This window comes from Poecilia reticulata, chromosome 22 (genome assembly GCF_904066995.2).
Source record: "Poecilia reticulata chromosome 22, P_reticulata-male-v2, whole genome shotgun sequence".
Lineage (NCBI taxonomy): Eukaryota > Metazoa > Chordata > Actinopteri > Cyprinodontiformes > Poeciliidae > Poecilia > Poecilia reticulata.
The window spans coordinates 24037577-24055437 of NC_088851.1; the positions used below are offsets into that span (position 1 = coordinate 24037577).

Sequence of the window (17861 nt, forward strand, 5' to 3'; positions counted from 1 at the left end):
ACTCTGAATGCATCCCTGAGGAAAATCTCCTCAGGCCTCTCTTTTGGCAGTCATCCCTGCAGCCTCATTTTAAACCCATCTGGACGTGACTTTGCTCTGACCTGCTATCCGAAAGTCAGAATGATGAAACTCCAACCTGTCACTTACGTAAGCAGCCGGCACAGGGAGCCATCGGGCTGCAGCCTGCTCTGTTCTGCCAGCACAGATAAGCTTCTCTCCTCTTCAGGCCTGCCTGTGCCATGCATTGGTGCTTACTATACAAACAGCACTCGCCTTCAAAGGTTCACTATTTTGCATTATAGTATTATATCATTTTTTCAGAATTTTCCCCAGGGCTGTAAATTTGTCAGGTTTTATACTCTCACACCTTTTTGTTCTGCTCACACATCAAGCCTCTTTGTGACTAATTTGGTGGGATCCTCAGGATTATCGTCCATTTGGAAATCCCATTTATCGCCTGCTGGATATTTAGAGATTTTTCACATACTTCACTGTTTTCACTCTGACTTTTAGACATTACCAATTTGTCCTCACCTTTGGGTATTAAGATCAAACATTTAGTCACAAACCCTTTAGTCACACGTGACTAAAGGGTTTGTCCCTGTTTTTTCTCGCCTTCAGCGTAACGACCTCTTCCTTCCTGAGTGACCATTCAGCCTAACTTGGAACATGACTTGGAAAATTACCACTTTTCCAGCTTTTGGCAGTTTTTTCTCAAGGTTTTTGTTCTTGTTCTCAGGTTGGTTCAGAGATTTCTCTTCTGGTTCCTAGACGGTGTGATGGCTGGACATTTCCATAATATTTAGATTTGCATGTAATTGTTTGAACATATGAGTGCATAAAACAGTATTTAGGTCATTCATTTAGTTTGTGTTTGTATAAAATGTGTGTAAACATCTGGGCTTCAACTGTAAGTTCCATGTAAATGCTAATGCTTCTTATGAAAAAATGGCATAATCGTCTTAATGTAACTTCATAAACCCTCGCTTCCAACGAAGAGCTTTCAGAAGAGGGTAATATTTCCATTAATTCTTCCATTTGCATCCCACTGCTGTTTTATTGAACCCTCCTTTTACCAAACAATCAGCTGAGAAAGGGATTTAATGGGCCAGCGTTACAATTTAAGGCCTGCTAAATCTTTGTGGCTGATGCAGCGTTTACAGCTTGCTCCTTCTGGCGTGCAGCATCTTGTTACGTCAAAGAGCTTTTTTCTGCTGACCTTGCCCTGCAAGCTGCTGGGAAACGCTGCAAGGTGACCCAAATTGTCCTGAGACTTTTCCTTTCTCACGTGTGAAATTTAACCCTTTGTGTTTGCCTACTCCAAACATACAGATCTGAAACAAGATTTTCTTTTCCCCACAACATTCAAGTCATTTAGTTAATTTATTAATAAATTGCATCATGTTGCCAACAAATAATCTTTCAAAAGATGAGCTTGAGAGGAGTTTTTTAATAATTGTGTAGCGTTGTGCAGAAATTTATAGTTGCAAACTAAACAAAGCAGGAACCCAAAGCAGAACATGAATTAACGTTTTATCATAAAGCTTTTTTCATCAAAAACAGATGATGCTGAAGTGTGCAGCTCTAATTGTAGTCAATAATAACCGAGGAAAAAAGCTATAGCTGTTGAACATACCATAAGAATATCACACAAATTGTAAAGCAATAAATAACTGGTATGCATAAGTAAACATGAATTATTCAAACATTCAAGTGTGAAACATCATAAAGGTGGTTTTGAGCCTGTGGCTAGTCAGTGTAGATGTGAGTAAAGGGCTAAATGAGCGAGAGCTGTGGTAGCAGGTTCCAAATTCATCAAAGTAAATAATAGCCACAGGTTCAAAATGGAAATATTATATAACCAGTGTTCAGAAAAAATACAGAAACACCCAACAATCAACATTACATTCATTCTGCAAGTGGGCCCAGAGATCTTTGGGTAATGTGTTTCTTTCATTCAGGAAATAAAAAAGTGCAGTTCCACAGCAAACAATGCCTGAGTGATTTAGTCCCACTCAGGTTTAAAAAAAGAGAAATAGTTCCCAGTCAACATGCATATGTGGGCCCCATAGAAAGATTGCTTAGACTGAGTTGTGAGTCTGAACCCACTTGGAACCAACCCACAGGGGCCACAAAATTCAGGCCCCCCATGTGGGACTTAACTGGGTCTCATAAAGAAAATCCACACAGGTTCCAATATTCTTCTGCAACAAAACATTGAAATGAAGTCAGTGTGTTACCTAGATACAATCCCATCTTTGACCCAGGATTTCTACCCATATGGGGCCCATATGTAAATGTTGTCCGGCTGTTTGTGTGAGTACCATCCTTTCTGTAAACACCAAAACAGAAAAATCTCAAACAGCAAATCAGGCTAACTGTAAGTACAGGTAGCTCTATATATACATGAGCATAAATACATGTTTCAGACTTCTTTATTAAATAAAACCTTTCTACAATAATGTTTGGTATAGATGTGCACAAAACCAGAATCTTTTTTTTTACTTTGGGCATGTAGAATGCTGAGCTAAATAGTGTTAGCCAACATTCAAGGAGAAAGACGTCGTGGGTATCAGTAGGTCAAGAGAAACATTTGGTTTGACCAAGTTTCTTTGAATGAAGAGGCACTCCAGCTATTTCTCACAACAGTTCTCAGGTTAAAACCACAAGTATCACTGGTAAATTCAAAATTCTCTCTAATGTAGTCTTTGCTTCATGTAGAAAAGTGGAGAATATGAGTAACTTCCTGGTTTAAACTAAAGAGGACAACCAGCTACTTGTTCCAATCCCAAAATAACTGTTTTCTGATTACAATTTGGAAAAAGAAGATATTCTAAATGTTGTGTTCATCAGAACAGTTCATCACTGCATCCAACACTGAAAAACACTTTCAGCCAAACATCCCAGCTGGTATCTGACTGGGATCTGGGATGACAGATGAGATTTCTCACAGGTTACAGAGAAATGCTGAAATAGATTTTTATAAAAGACAATTCTGGGGGAAAAGTAGGACCCATGTGAGACCTGGATAATTGATTTTCTTAATATTCATTGGGGACTAAGCGGAAGCGTGTCCAACAGGATTGCCAGTTTGAACGGTCCTTCAAACCAGAGTAAAACCCAAATGAGGCAGACATGCACATGTTGGCTGGGATGCAGTACCAACTGATCTTTTTATCTGTTTTTGTCATCATAACCAACTAAAATAAATACAAAATTCTGTTGTTTTATTGTTTTTGAAATGTCAGTCAGTATGGAAATACCTGTATCTTCTAATGTTGTTCTGAAAAAGTCTCAGATCCACGATGTGAATAAATTGTTTGACAAACTATTTGATAGAGTGCTCCTTTAAGTGTTTCCAAGCAACACAGACAAACTCCATTTTTAAGCCCTTCAAGTCAAAATTAGCAATAACCCAAATCCAGCTCCTACTGAAGTGAACCAGCCTCATGTGGTGAGTCTTCACTTCCTTTACATGCATCATAGTTTAAATGCATTTTGTCAAACACAGGCAACCTGGTCTCCCATTGGTATCTTCCTCTGTTATTCTTAACTCTATAAAAGTACATACAGTGGTTGCTTCTAAAACATCCATTAAATCTGTGCAAGCAAGCAAAAGAAATCACAAACAGATTGAATCATTTAGTGAAAGTGGTGATACAATCAAATCTTGTGTCTCCCTGTTGTGCAGCCTGGCTGCTGGTTCTTCGTAACAAAGCACCATCAGGGATTGTTACCGCAGAAAAAAGGGTGTTTGTCAGGACATTTTACCCAGACAAACAAACAGCGAACCTAGACTGAGTGTGGATCACTACCATAACCTGTTAATGCCCAAACGATACATCCCTGATGTAATTAATACCTGTGCACATCAAAGGAGAGGAACAGAATGCAAAAAGTCAATCACTATTAACCCAAAGACAAAAACATAGAAATGAGAAGAAAAAAAAAACATTATAGGACAAATGTGTTGTGCTTAACAGACAATGCAGCAACATGATGTAAATAAACACTTGAATTAATTGGTCAAACTGGCCACTACCACTGTAATTCCATATTAGTGAGGTCTTTGTGCACTTAAAGTTATATTTGCGTTCTAAGAAGCAAACCTGTAGCTCATATCATCGTCTTGTTCTTCATTAAGACAGCAGAGATAGCACAGCTAAGATTTACAAGCTGATGCATGAGTAACTCAAATTTAACCCCCTAAATAATAATAATAATAAAATAGTCATAATAATAATAAATCTTGATGTTTATCATTTATTTTACTAAATCCCTGCCACAGTAGAGTAATCAGAGCTCTCAGCTGGATACATTCTGCATTTTTTGTGGAAGAGGATTTAGGATGGAGGGATAAATGGTTGCTAGGTGACAGGATAAAAAGAGGCCACAGGTGGAAGTGTCCCAGCATGATTTTCCCCCTATTATCTGTCTTTCCTTAATGCTGCTATGACAGTGGGATGAGCAGTCTCAGAGAAGCCAAGGCACATTTTTTCAATCATTTCCCACAATTACATTTTCTATTTCTGCATCTGTCTGCATCGGTTTTATGTAACAGAGCAGCAAACGTCTCATCTTACCTTCCTGTCCTTCACTTCGCCCTTAATGAGCTGCAGAGGCAGATAGTTCAGTGATCTACACTGTTGTGTTGCCCCTTCTTCAATAAGCTTACATAAGCCTCCTCACTGCTGCAGAAGTTAAAGTGCAGCAGAACCTCCTGAACAGAGAGCAGAGTGAAGCTCACCTCCCACATCCCCTTGACTCATCTGTGCATCATGAATTTGACATGAATCTCTCAAAAGCAAGCACTAATAATAATTGCAAGCAGCAAAAAAAGCTGTGAGAACAACTAGGACACAACGACATCCCGTACACAATGCACTAATGCCAGCTAGCCAGGGAGTTTTCCCCAGAAATCTGCTGAACCGGAAGCTCCTTACTGGCCTCTGTGATATTTAGGCACTCTAACCCCTGAAGGACCAGCCTCAGGATTCAAGAGCAGTAAGGTTATAACTGGAGAGCAGCCGTGTCACTGAGAGCTAAAGGATGGAGCTCCACCCCTCACTATTTAATGTAAAGCACATTTCTAATGTCATGGGTGAAAGGTCAGCATCTGACGTCCTATTTGAGCTTCACAGGCCAGGGGAGGCACGTGCGCAGTCCGAGCATGGAGGAAAACACGATGGTGGGTCGGTGCTTCTTGAACTTCAAGCCTTTCTTCACCCGCTGGGTGTTCTCCGCCACGTACAGCTCACCCTGCTGGGCCGCACCGGTTATCCGCGACACCAGCTCCCCGTGAACCACCACCTGCTGCTCGGAGCGCACAAACATCTCCCTGAGCTCCTCCAGCCGCCGCTCCATCTCCCTGATGACCCGCTGCCGCTCCTCCACCTCCAGCAGGCGCCGCCGGGCCGCCTCGAACTCCATGCTGGAGCTGGGGGTGACCAGCTTGGAGGAGGGGGCCGTGGCAGAAGTGGACGGGGGATCGGAACCGGCCAGGAGAGCCCCTGTCACCCTCCGAAAGTCTCCCATGGAGATGGACCGCCTGGTTGCTGGAGACGCCAGAGCCAGGAGAGTAGAGGCAGACACGGAGGGAGGCATGGCGGGCTGAGGAAGAGGGGAGGAGGAGGACGGTGATGGGGACGACGAGTCCGGCAGTTGGAGATCAGGATGGGAGTCCGTCCCTTTAAAAGCTGCTGCCACGTCCTCAGCCGAGCCTTCATCGGGGCTCTCTGGGTTTGTTCGCCGCCCTCTCACAGCCTTGGCACCGCTTTTCCCTCCATCTTTGCTGATTTTCCTCTCCATCCTCCCGTTTCAGGTGAAAGAGCAGCAGAGACGTGCAGCGACGCAGCCCAGGAAGCGCTCCATTCATTAATAAGACATCCGAGCTCAGATTGTGCAGCCTCTGCATCCGAGTTGTTGTGCTGTGGAGGGAGCCTGCTGGCATTTCATTGGCTCCTGAATTTCTGAGCATGTCAGCTGGTGATTGGCCAGCCTTCCTCCCGGCTGCTGATGCTGGCAGGCTGAGTGTCCTCCGTCTGACTCTCCCTCGTCATCATCCTGAATCTGACTTCAGTGTCCTTCTGACATGATGTTTCTTCCCTTCTGTTCTCTCAGCCTCTCGGTTGCCATCCTGCACACCAGGTGGTGTCTCCATTTTCCTCTCTCTTGCCCGGACGGTTGCCCATAGCAACACAGTCTTGACATCAGTTGCCAAGGGCAGGAGGGAGGGGTGATGCTCCACTTTATCTCTCCCTTAATCAGTTGATTACACAGCATTACTGCTCATTGCCACCACACCATCATACTCTCTTGCTCAACAAAAAGCAGTCTTTCTTTCTTTCACTGAAAGACTATGAAAAATTATCTCAAAAATCTAAACAGTCACCAAATATGTTTTTCACGGAAGAATCAGATTGCTACTGACCTCAACCAATTAGTGGATTATTTTTAAAAGCTATTTGATGCCAGAAAATTAACTAATCTCTACCGTTTCTGTCAGGATTGTCGAACAAATTATTCCAATTATTATGTATTATTGCTGCTACCAAACGTATATTCTCTGCAGATTCCTGAGGCACACCAATCCAGATGTTTGTGGGGACGTATGTGAACATTAAAACAATTTATGTCTCTGGCCGATTTAGATTTGAAGTAATATTTTAATTTGACCAACGTTTAGGAAATAATATGAATCTTTTTGAATTTGACAGAGAATCTGTGGAAGGAAATCAGGGAACCTCAAAGCTCATCAACAAATTTGTTTGTGGAAAAATGCATAAAGCTGATCTGGAGTTATAAGGACGTTTCTGTAAGGCTGGTAATGATTTGCTCTGCTTATTGAGAATGTAGAAACATTTTTTTTTATTTGACATAAATAAAACAATATATTTTTTTCTCCTCATGCATGTTTCTTTAGCTGTTAGAGACGCCTGTCTCATTTATGATGAACAGAAATGTTTTGTGTGCATTTAGGTTTAATGGTGTTCCTGTTGGGATTAGAGACAATTTAAGATAAATTCAAACCTGTGCACACAATATTTGTTACTGAAGTTTTGTGTTAATTTTTTATCTGTGAAAAATCAGCTGAAAAAAAATGACTAAAACCCCACCTATGTTCATTTTTTAACAGTATTGCACCACGTCCACCTAAACCTGCTGCAGAGTGTCTGTTTGATCTGTTGCTTTATATAACATCAGGATAATCTACATCAAAGTGTCTGGATGGGAACTTGAGCTGCTCACATCAGGCTCTAACTCATTACATCATCTCCACTAAGTTCATTTTTCAATTTTCTGCCACAGGCCCTAAAAGCTAACCTTACATTCAGTCTAGACATATTGACTGATTTGGCTGCAGGACACAGATGATGAATTAGGAAAGACGAAGCTCAAGTTCACTAAAATACATACAAGAGTGATAAGAGGGGAAACGACGCTGTGTTTTAAACCATGAGTGTTTTCAATAAATGTCTTCTTTCATGGTGAAGGGAAACAGATGAAGCTTTCAGAGGGTCAGAGGTGGCTGTGTGTGTGTCTTCATGGACTCGGCTCTTTGCTTTTATCTCACGGTCGGCGTTGCATTAGTCAGTGCTGCGGCTGCTCTCTTCTTGCTTTTAGCTTCACTAATCTCCAGAGTGAAGAGGGAGCATTACAGAAAACAGCAAAAAATACATGAGGCAAAGAAGGATGGACTGTGTGCATCTGAAAGTAAAGATGGCAGGAAAATAAAGGAAGAAGAAATAAATTGTAAGAATACATATATACCAGTAATGCATCAAATCAATTTAAATTTAATTCGACTAAAGCTTTTCATTCATTTACAAATGTTTGTTTTAAATGTATTTGTTTTAGGCCAAGGAGGCTGCACAGCACCCAGGAGTTATTAAATTAATGCAAAGGTTTCATTAAAAATGTTGAACTACAGGAGATCCGGTAGAACCTGAAGGGAAAGGTTCTGCTTTCCCTTCAGAACCTTTCAGATTGAACTGCAGAACCTTTTATTATCCACCGATGACGTGCTGAACCTTCAGAATAAAAACGTTCTGTAACCTTGAAGTATTCTTCTCTCTGGCCTACATGGAAGTCAGCATAGCAAAGTATATCTTATGTGAATGATCTTGTTTTGCTAATTTATAAATATAGGGAAAGTTTTTAAAATAATTCATTATTGATAATATCTTTAACTGTGGAGAAAGACTTTATATCCTGCACTTATTCAGCAGAAAGATGTGTGAAGCCTTGAATGTCAAAGCAACTCCAGGCATAAAAATGTTTTAGTGTGACAGAGCCTGGAGGTTTCCAGTCTGCTTTTGATTGGCTGAACAAGCCCTCATGACAACTCCTTCCCTGGAAACTGATTGGGGGTAATATTTGTTTAAACCACCAGCCAAACAGAGCTGTTCTGATAGCTCAGGTTGACCGACGTGATTTCCAAACTACTGAGGACACCTGAACACAAGCTGCACTAACTAACTTTGAAAAGAAAAAAAGAGTGAATATATATACAAGCTGCACTTTTCTAAAAACTTCAGGTGTAGTGAAATATTTATGCAGAAAGATTTCTTCAACTTTTAATGAAATACTTATTTTCTGAACAGCGCCTGCAACACGCCTGCTGAAACAGGCAAAAGAAAAGAGAAGAAATACAGTAGTACTGAGCCCTGACTTCATCTTTTGGAGCATAAATTTAAACTCCCTGGAGAGCAGCAAACCTTTTTCAAGAGCAGATCTTAGATCTGCTTAGATTTTACTGTAAAATTTCTATTTCCTACTTACACAGCCATCAAATTTCTCTTGTAAAAGAATTGATAACATTTCTTCTTCTGCTTTCTTTTTTATATATTGCATGACAATAAAGCTGAAGTAATAAAGCTCATTGTTGATCACATTATTTATTACTTTTTCAGATTCAAAATATCCTCCTTTCTTTAAATGTGTGATAAAACTCATCCTACAGAAAAACGATTTCCTTTGGGTAATGAATCTGATCTGTTTGCTGTATATCATAACTCATCAGCTTCTACCACGGCAAAAATCTGTGTTAAGAATCAGTTTTCCTGCAAAACCCTGGAAGCTTCAGGAAAAACAATTACATGGTACATTTTCCATGATAAAGTGCAATTACTCTCATGTGCCAAATCCTTCTAAAAATACAATTATCTCCATCCCGTCTCACAAATCTCCCATTTATCCCTTCCCAACTAAAACTGACGTGAAAGCCTCCACTCCTCAAACCAAACTCTCTGTTCCAGATTACTTTAATCTGCCATGTGTTTGTATTTTCAGCATGCACGTGTGGAGGATGAGGACATTAAAGTGCCTTTGCATTATCTGGTCCATCTCTGGCCGACACGGTTTTTTTGTTGTCCATCTGAGACGCCAGAAATGTGCAGCAGAGCACTTAGCAGTCATGTAGTGAGACTGTTACATAATCCAGCTGGATAAATAAGTAAGGAGCCTTCAGGGAAGAGGATGAGAAGAAACACAGCAGGAATATAGATACCAGATCAATTTTTTTATGAACTCAATAGACTACAGTGGCTGTAGTATTCCTATTTACATTGCAACTGCAATGTCTTTTAAACTAAGACTGGAAACCACATTTGTTTAGACCTGCCTTTGGTTAATAACTAGATCATCATTAGTTTTAGTCTGGGCTGCCACTTTTTCTTAATTATTTTTATTTTGCCATAGCATGATGTTTTTTGTTTGCTGATTGTGTTAGGGTTGCATCATGTAAAGGACTTTGAACTGAATTGTTACTGAAATGTGTTCAGGCAGTTTAGTTGTCATGCTATGTAACTTGTTATATATCACAGGAATCTACTTTGGGTACAGCAGGGACGAAAAAGCAATAACAGTTGAGGTTTTGTTACACAGCAGTGTTGCGTTTGTGCAAGTAAAAATGAATTATGGGTAACAATTGCCAAGGCTATAAACCTGATAAATTGCCAAATAACTGTGTGCTGCAGTGGGATATTGAGCATAAATATTCAGCTTTCTGTACAGCATGATGGAATCTTAACTCACATCAGCAAGAGAAAAATGTTTCAACTGATGAGGCGTCATTAAACATCGATAATGTCTCCAAAGTTTCCCTTCAACAGCTTATCAGACTAGCATCCTCTGACATCCACCCACTTCCACTGTTACAGAACCTGAGGAAAACAGACAGTAATGATAAACAAAGGAGACAAGCAAAAAAATAAAAAAGCACCACTTTCCTATTCTTCCTGAGATGGCAGACAAACAATGCTGTTCCTTTTCCATTGCCCTGTAATCAATACCAGTTTTCTGTTCCTGCTGCAGCAGCAGGCTGAGTCAGTCAGCACGTGTGAGTGGGAACGGGCGTAAAAGAGCTGGAAGTCATTCATTGCAGTGTGAGTTACTGGCACATTGACGTCAGTGCACAGAGAGCAGGGCCCAGAGGAGGCATATAAACTGAGCATTGCTGTCTGAGGACAGACACAGGCATTTATTTCATGAAACGCTGGCGTACATCTGCTCAGCACAAACGATTTCAGAGGGCTCTATAGGTGCCCCCGCATTATGAGCAGCAGTTACTCAGATGGCAGTTATATAAGGAACTGCTGCTGTGCATACAGAGACGGGTAGCAGCAGGTAGAAATATGGCTGGAGGGGAAAGAATAAGACTGAGCAGCTACATTCTGACGAAAGCTAAAATACAATGACAACATCCTGAAAACATTCCTGCACATTAGTATTACAAGCTGCTTCCACCAGGATGTATATGATTCTACTCTAAACACTGTTGCAACAACCTTGAGAATCCTAAAAACTCATCAGTAAGCTTAATAAATGATAAAACCACTCAAAGTGAGCAGCACATATTCATATTCATACACTGACACACAGAGCAAAAAGCAAATTGGGGTCAAGTGTCTTGCCAAGGGGCACATCGACAGAAACTGGAAACAAACCTACAACTTTTGGATTGCAAAATGACTTCTCTTCCCTTCCCACTGAGCCACTATTTCAATAAACTACATGTAACCGAGTTGAAAATCAACACAGTAGTTTTGGAAAGCGCTCGGGAATGAGTTAAACTTCATAGGACTGTAGTTTCAAAATTTAAGCACAGCCCTTTGTCTCCCTCTAGTGGTCATCAGTGGAAAAATATGGTTCTTCATTTCGGCTCCTAAAAAAATAAATAAAAAATTACACTGATAGGACACATCTACAGAGGCCTTAAAATATAAACATGAAACCATATCTTCAGATTTGGAATATATCTTCCTATAGTTATTTCAGAATCATTTTAGTTTAATCCAATTAACTTTTTTAAGTTCCGTTTTTCACATTACAACCAGAAAATTGTGAATTTCAAGGCCACAAAACAAAAAAAATGAAATACTCCAACGGTGCAGAGTTCATCCATGACAGAAAGACTTTATATTCTTTAAAAGAAACTATATGCTTTTTTTCTATGTGGAAAAAAATTGGATTTAAAGATAAAATTACAAAAGAACCAAGTCACACAGTTTGTCATAGCAACTCCATTTTTAATATTATAAGATATAAAAATCTTCATCTTTATCATACAATAACATCTTTCCCACAATGCCATCAGTCAAAAGAATGAGCATTTTGCCAAACAAGAATTAGAACAGAACTTTGATCCCTTTTGAGGTAAGACAGCTTGTTCTCAGTATATCCAGCCTTACAGGTCTGTCCTTTAAAATCACATTATAATGCAAGACAGTTTCACCTGCAGGCACCGAGCTGAGAGCACGACCTGACTCAGGAAGTGATTCAGGAAAGATCCACAGATTGCTGATTTAATGTGATGAAAGTGGTAAAAAAATATCAACGAATCATATTCAAATATGATAAATGGGGGAAAAAAGGTAAGGAGTGTGTGGCTTTATCAGCCAGTTATGTTTGAGTGCTCAGTTAAATCAGGACAGCAGTAAGTAAGTGTCCCTTTTACATTCTTACAACATAAGAAGAGACCTGTAGGCTGTGATCTGCTCAGCATGTCTTTCACTATTTTAAACCATTTCGTGTCTTGAGACAAAAAGCAAAAAAACACAAAAAACAACAACAAAAGCAGCCAACACAATAAACAGCTTTCAATATGCATTATCCAAGAAACAGTGGAATAAACGAGAAACCAAAGCATTGAACAGATTTCAACATGCCACATTGTTCCGTGGGCAGATTTTCTTTCACAGAAAGCCAACTATGTCACTAGTTTATAGTCATAAAAATAGGAGACTTTTTTTATTAACCAAGCAGAGAGAGAAAGCAGCAAACAAAGAAGCCACAAGACATCTTCACGTCACCATGCACATGACTCTGCAGACAGAACCGGCACACACTGCAAGTCATGCAATTCACACTCACTTTCACACATACACACACACACACACACACACGCACCCACACACACACACAGTCTGTAAAACCAAACAAATTGACATCAACATCAACCCAAAACATTTCCCAGAATCCACTATGTTCTGGTTGAACCAGAGCCCCACCAAAAAATACTTAATCATTTTAATTCTGCTTTTTGAAGAAAGAAAAAAAGAAAAAAAAAACGTTTTACAGCAGTTGGACAATACTGTGGCTCTGTGCTGTCGGCACATCGATTTGGCAGCACAACGAGGAATATAAAGCTTCAAAAGAAGAAGAAGAGCAGACAACTGAACAGGCCGACAGACAAGCGTGCAGCAGGAACTAATTACAGCAATGATCAGGAGAGAAAACTTTCATCGGCTGCATCCGCTCCGTCGCTGGTCATGCAAACATGTCATTCCCAAAGTGCCCCGCCCCCCCGCTGTTAAACACCCACCCCCACTCGTCCTCATCGCTCTCATTCACCACCCAGATCTTTTACCGCTCCGAATCCACGGGCTCCCAGCAGCCGACGAGCCCACACACACGGAGGACGACAGCGAGAGCAGGAGAACGTGATGTCACGAGACGAGGGGAGGACCACAGTCGGTGTTCCTTGGCTGGTTTTTGGCGGCTGGACGCTACGTCCCAGAGCAAGCTGACTGGGCTGGTTTGGAGCCTTTTGAAGTTGGTTTTGAAGATCAGGCTCCGTTGAGCGGGATGGCTGGTTTTTTATTTTGATTTTTTTTGCTTCTTTTTAAGCCGCTACAGGGAGGTGGAGGGCAGCTTCTTGACGCGCCGCTGGGCGAGGAAGGAACTCTCGATGGGTTTGAGCTCCGGAGTGGGCTGTGAGTTCTTCAGGGCGGAGTAGGTGGCTAACATCGCACCCTGAGAACAGTGGAGAGGTTACTACTGTTCGAAATGAGGGAATCAGATCCAAATCTACTGAATTACTAATTGAGAATAATTTTTTTCTAAAACATTGCTCAAAATGTAACTGAGTAAATGTATCTAGTTGTTACCCAATTCTGTTGATAACTAGGATCAACTGGAGTGCATGCATGACTGAATAGAAATTATTTTTGTATCAAAGAGCCTTGAGACGACATTTTGCTGTGAATTGGTGCTACATGAATAAACCGAACTGAATGTAGGCAAAGCATGGAGTTGTTACCTTGACCAGTTTGGGGTCCTGGTGAGGGAGCTGGCTGTTGGGTAGCTTGTCCCTCTGGACGATCCAGGGGTGTCTGAGGACCTGCTTAGCAGTCAGTCTCTGGTGCGGATCCACGTGGAGCATCTTGGACACAAGATCCTGGACGGGTCCAAACAGAATGAGAACGGGCGCCACAGCACCTGAAACACGTGAGTAAATGTTTGAGCTCTACCTTGGCAGCATCAGACACAGTGTCCCAGTTCCCTCCAACCAGCCTGAAGTGACCACTTCCTATCCTGCTCAGGATCTCGTTAGGCGTGTCCTCCGGCCCGTTGGCAAACGGAGTGAAGCTGGTGGAAGTAAGGAAAAAGGCAGAGTGAGTAAAAAGAGCAGCGAAAGGAGAGAAAAACACAGACAATGGAGAACTCACCCAGCCAGCATGGTGTACAGCAACACTCCCAGACTCCAGATGTCACATCCTTCATCGTAGCCTTGACGCTTCAACACCTGGAAGCCCACATCGTCACGCATTACAATTTAGATAAACGGCATTTAAAGAGTAACATCTTGAACGTGTGAGCGGCTCACTTCAGGAGCTACAAAGTTAGCAGTGTAGCACGGGGTCATCAGCAGGCCGTTGTTGGCGCGCAGCTGCTTCGCAAAGCCAAAGTCGCAGATCCTGATGGACTCAGGATTTCCTGATTCGTCAACGTAGAGGATGTTGCTGGGCTTCAGGTCTCTGTGCACGACCTGGAAAACAAGAGGATGCAGGAGTGGAGGAAAAAAAAGAAGAAGAGAGACAGAAGGCAAGTTACAGAGGTCAACTCAGCAGAATAGTGTTCTCAAATCGACAAAAAATAAATTTTAGCATAAATGTTACGACCAACAGAAGAGCTGACAGTTACTGAGAGCCTCCATGGTGAAGTGGGTGAGCTGAACATGAGCTGTCTTTACAGAGAGCTAGATCCAAACACTTTTAATAGAAAACTGAGTGAAAGGAAAACGTTTGGTAGAAAAATGTTCATAGCCTTGAAGGGATGGAGAATCAAACTCCATTTAAGAGCTCAACAAAGAATCTGCATTAAGTAATATTAACATGTTCATCTTTTTAGATTAATCGAGTGCGTTCACACGTTAACAGTCCCAACTAGGAGATGAATAAAATCCTCTGAAATGAGTTTTAGCCTTAAATTACATTATCGTGCATTTACTTAACAGCTGTTTTTAGACTGATTACGTCTTCTGGTTGAATTTGAACCCTGACTCAGTGTGACTGAATGAAAAGGCCAGGCTCACCCCCTGGGAGTGGAGGTACTCCACCGTCTTTGTGATGGTGTGAAGCACGGCGCTGGCCTCCCGCTCTGAGAAAAACTTCTGCTTCAGGATCCGATCCAGCAGCTCTCCGCCGCGCATCAGCTCCGTCACCATGAACACCTTCTTCCCGTTGTCATACACCTGAAACAAAAACAAGGCTTCACACACCGGCAAGATCTCCACTTTTAAAAGGAAGCAAGAGCGTCGGGTGTTGATTTAGACCCACATCCTTCAGCGTTATGATGTTGGGGTGCTGTCCATATCGAAGCAGGATCTCTATTTCCTCCGACGGATCTGTGCTGGTCTTGTCAATCACCTGAAGTAAACATTTATAAAATAAGATTAATCTTTTAAACAAACGGAAAAACATTTGGATCACATTCTTCTACTTCAGTCTGGTTTTGATGTGCTTCCTCAGCCGTTAAATGACAGGTTGTTCCTTTTTTCTCCTGAATCTACTCATACCTTGACAGCATACTCGGTGTTGGTGGCTTTGTGGATGCAGCGCTTGCAGACGGAGAAGGAGCCCATGCCGATGTCCTCCTTGAGGACGTACCCGTCGCTGAACAGAAGGTTTTTCCCGTGCAGCTGCTGCAGACAGAGAGATGAAGCTTGAAGAGTAGCGGAGGAGTGACAGGCTGACAGAGCTGACGAGGGCGGAGGACGTTGACGGATCTGAGGAAGAGGTTTTTTTTGTTTTGGTAGCTACTCCAGCTGCTGCTCTGAACCCACTGACTGCTGTTAATTAGTATTCATCAGGGATTAGCATATTATTAAAAATGATCATTTCTGCTTCCAAGCACCAGGGTTTTAAATTCTAAAACTACAGTAATTGTTGAACTAATATTTTGGAAATGTATACAATAGGTTTGCAGCAGAGGAATAAAACAAAGATGTATATAGTTAAAAGCATGCATAATTTTCCTTTAACGTCACAATAATTCATTACTTGAAAACAGAGGACTGGGACTAACTAAGAATAGTCAAGAATGTGGGTCAATAATTTTATTGACCCACAGAGGGGAAATTTTGCAAGTGACTATTTTTTAAGCTTCGTTTAAACACAGAATAAAGGAGAAGTTATGTTAATTAATTTGCCGACTTCTCTTCAGTAAGCTCATTTCAGAAAATCTACCTTGTCCAAAAACATTTATGCAACTATTTTTCAATTATTGCAGCAAAAATGTCCATTAAAGCAAATTAGAGTTTTTTTTAATTTTATTTTATTCACTTATTGGTGCACAACAGCACTAAAAATATAAATAATCTCATGAATTTTTTTTTACATAGTTAAGTACTCCTGGAAAAGACCAAATAAAAATGACTCCTCTTCTAAATGATGGGAGCAATTACACAAAATATTGTATAAATTGTTTCATTTGTTTTAAACTTGTTGTCTTCATCAGTGTTTAAGAGACAAAGATGAATGAACCTTTAAGGCTGGTAACATCTAGGCAGCCATGTTTAGATTATTTATTTTGTTTCATCACTGTTCCAGCTGCAGAAGTTGGGATTCAGTTCAGGTAAAATATACAGACGTTTATTTCTGTCATCTCTATCTGGGGCAGAACGGTTCTGCAGGCATGTTGGCATGAAGGAATCTACTTTTAGACAAAAATATTCACCATAAGCTTTTCACTCGTTCTTATGATTTCTCTCACAGTGTTACACAATGCTGAATAAAAACATGTGCTTGTGCTGCTGACAGCTGACCTGGACCACTGGGTGTGGCGGCGGCTGCGGCGGCTCTGCTAAGCCTTCCTCCTCCAACAGAGTGGATGCAACAAAGCTGAAGCCTCTGAACAGCTGATGAGCTCCAGCACTGGGCGGCACACCAGGAGAGTCTGGAGCATGACATGAAATCCATCAAATAAAACGTACAACTTTACTGGCTGCCACATCACGCTGTGACCGAGTTCTGACCTTTGGGTGTGCGGGAAGTGAACTCTGAGTCGAAGTAGAAGGTGTCGTCTGGGCGGGCGACAGCTGGCCTGAACGGAGGCTTTAATTCCCTTCGGAAGAGTTTCTGAGGAGAATTGATATTTTTTGTTACCTCTGATGATTCGAGAACCATTTTTAGAAATCTATGTGGAATTTAAAGGTCCTCAGGAGCACAAACACTCACATTCCAGTCTATAGTGGAGAAGAAGCCGTGTCGCTTTATCTCCTCTGCACCGTCAGCGCCCGAGCCTAAAAGCACAACAGAACATTGTCGCAGCATCAAGCGACTGCAAATACAGATCTAAATAACCCTTTTTCTTAAACTGTGTCAGAAATTCTGCCTTTGGTGAAAGTCATGTTCTTGATCAACTAACCCAGTCTGTTGGCAGGGTTTCTCTTGAACAAAGCCCTGAGCAGAGACTGGGCTTCAGCACTTAGGAACTGAGGCATTCCTAGGCGTGCCCTGCAGGGGAGAAACATACGGAACAGCTTTAATTATTGCACCCTGGGGCGGACTGGCAGCATGTGACAACAGGAACTAGTGCACAAGTATTCCTGTCAACTGATTTTACTCACTTCAGGATAAGACTCATCGTTTCTTTGCGGTCCTTCCCTTGAAACGGCAGAGATCCTGTCAGCATCTCAAACTAGCAGAAGAAACTTTCAGTCAGCATACATGATGAAACATTTAGAAAAAACAAAAAACCTTAAACAGGTTTTTAACAACCCCAAGAACATTCTTTTCTTTCAAACTCCTCACCATCAGTACCCCAAACGACCACCAGTCAGCGCTGTGGATGTGGCCCTGCCTGTTGACAACCTCTGGCGCCATGTACTCCACAGTACCACAGAACGAGTAAGCCTTCTTCTCATGATCGATGGCTTCTTTGCACAAGCCGAAATCTGGAGTAAACACAAAACAATTTTTAAAACATTAACATGCTGCAAAATGTAACTATTAACAGCTGCATCTCACTGAATTTGAATATCTTCAGAAAGTTTCAATAATTCAAGTCAAAGAGGAAAATGTATAAACATTTCTGACAGTTTTAATTTAGATTCAAATGCATTGTTCCAAACATAAAAA

At 41.4% G+C, this 17861-nt stretch overlaps 2 protein-coding genes across 3 annotated transcripts in view; both read right to left on the reverse strand.

Moving 5' to 3' along the window:
* Nucleotides 1–1430: 1430 nt before the first annotated feature.
* On the reverse strand, nucleotides 1431–6982 carry LOC103458853 (TMF1 regulated nuclear protein 1). The gene has a single exon (XM_008399952.3). It carries the CDS (start codon nucleotides 5806–5808, stop codon nucleotides 5125–5127), a length of 684 nt encoding a protein of 227 aa, XP_008398174.1. The 5' UTR covers nucleotides 5809–6982; the 3' UTR covers nucleotides 1431–5124.
* Nucleotides 6983–11507: 4525 nt separating this feature from the next.
* Nucleotides 11508–17861, reverse strand: part of rps6ka1 (ribosomal protein S6 kinase a, polypeptide 1) — a 49731-nt gene continuing 43377 nt past the window's right edge. For both annotated transcript variants that reach the window (XM_081603513.1, XM_008399947.3), the window contains 14 exons: nucleotides 17535–17677; nucleotides 17351–17421; nucleotides 17149–17237; nucleotides 16959–17023; nucleotides 16757–16859; nucleotides 16547–16677; nucleotides 15299–15424; nucleotides 15060–15149; nucleotides 14816–14974; nucleotides 14108–14269; nucleotides 13950–14026; nucleotides 13752–13869; nucleotides 13541–13678; nucleotides 11508–13254 (listed from right to left, as the gene is read on the reverse strand). In XM_081603513.1, the coding sequence (XP_081459639.1) occupies nucleotides 13132–13254; nucleotides 13541–13678; nucleotides 13752–13869; nucleotides 13950–14026; nucleotides 14108–14269; nucleotides 14816–14974; nucleotides 15060–15149; nucleotides 15299–15424; nucleotides 16547–16677; nucleotides 16757–16859; nucleotides 16959–17023; nucleotides 17149–17237; nucleotides 17351–17421; nucleotides 17535–17677 (1595 nt within the window). In that variant the 3' untranslated portion in view covers nucleotides 11508–13131. The remainder of the gene's footprint in view (nucleotides 13255–13540; nucleotides 13679–13751; nucleotides 13870–13949; nucleotides 14027–14107; nucleotides 14270–14815; nucleotides 14975–15059; nucleotides 15150–15298; nucleotides 15425–16546; nucleotides 16678–16756; nucleotides 16860–16958; nucleotides 17024–17148; nucleotides 17238–17350; nucleotides 17422–17534; nucleotides 17678–17861) is intronic.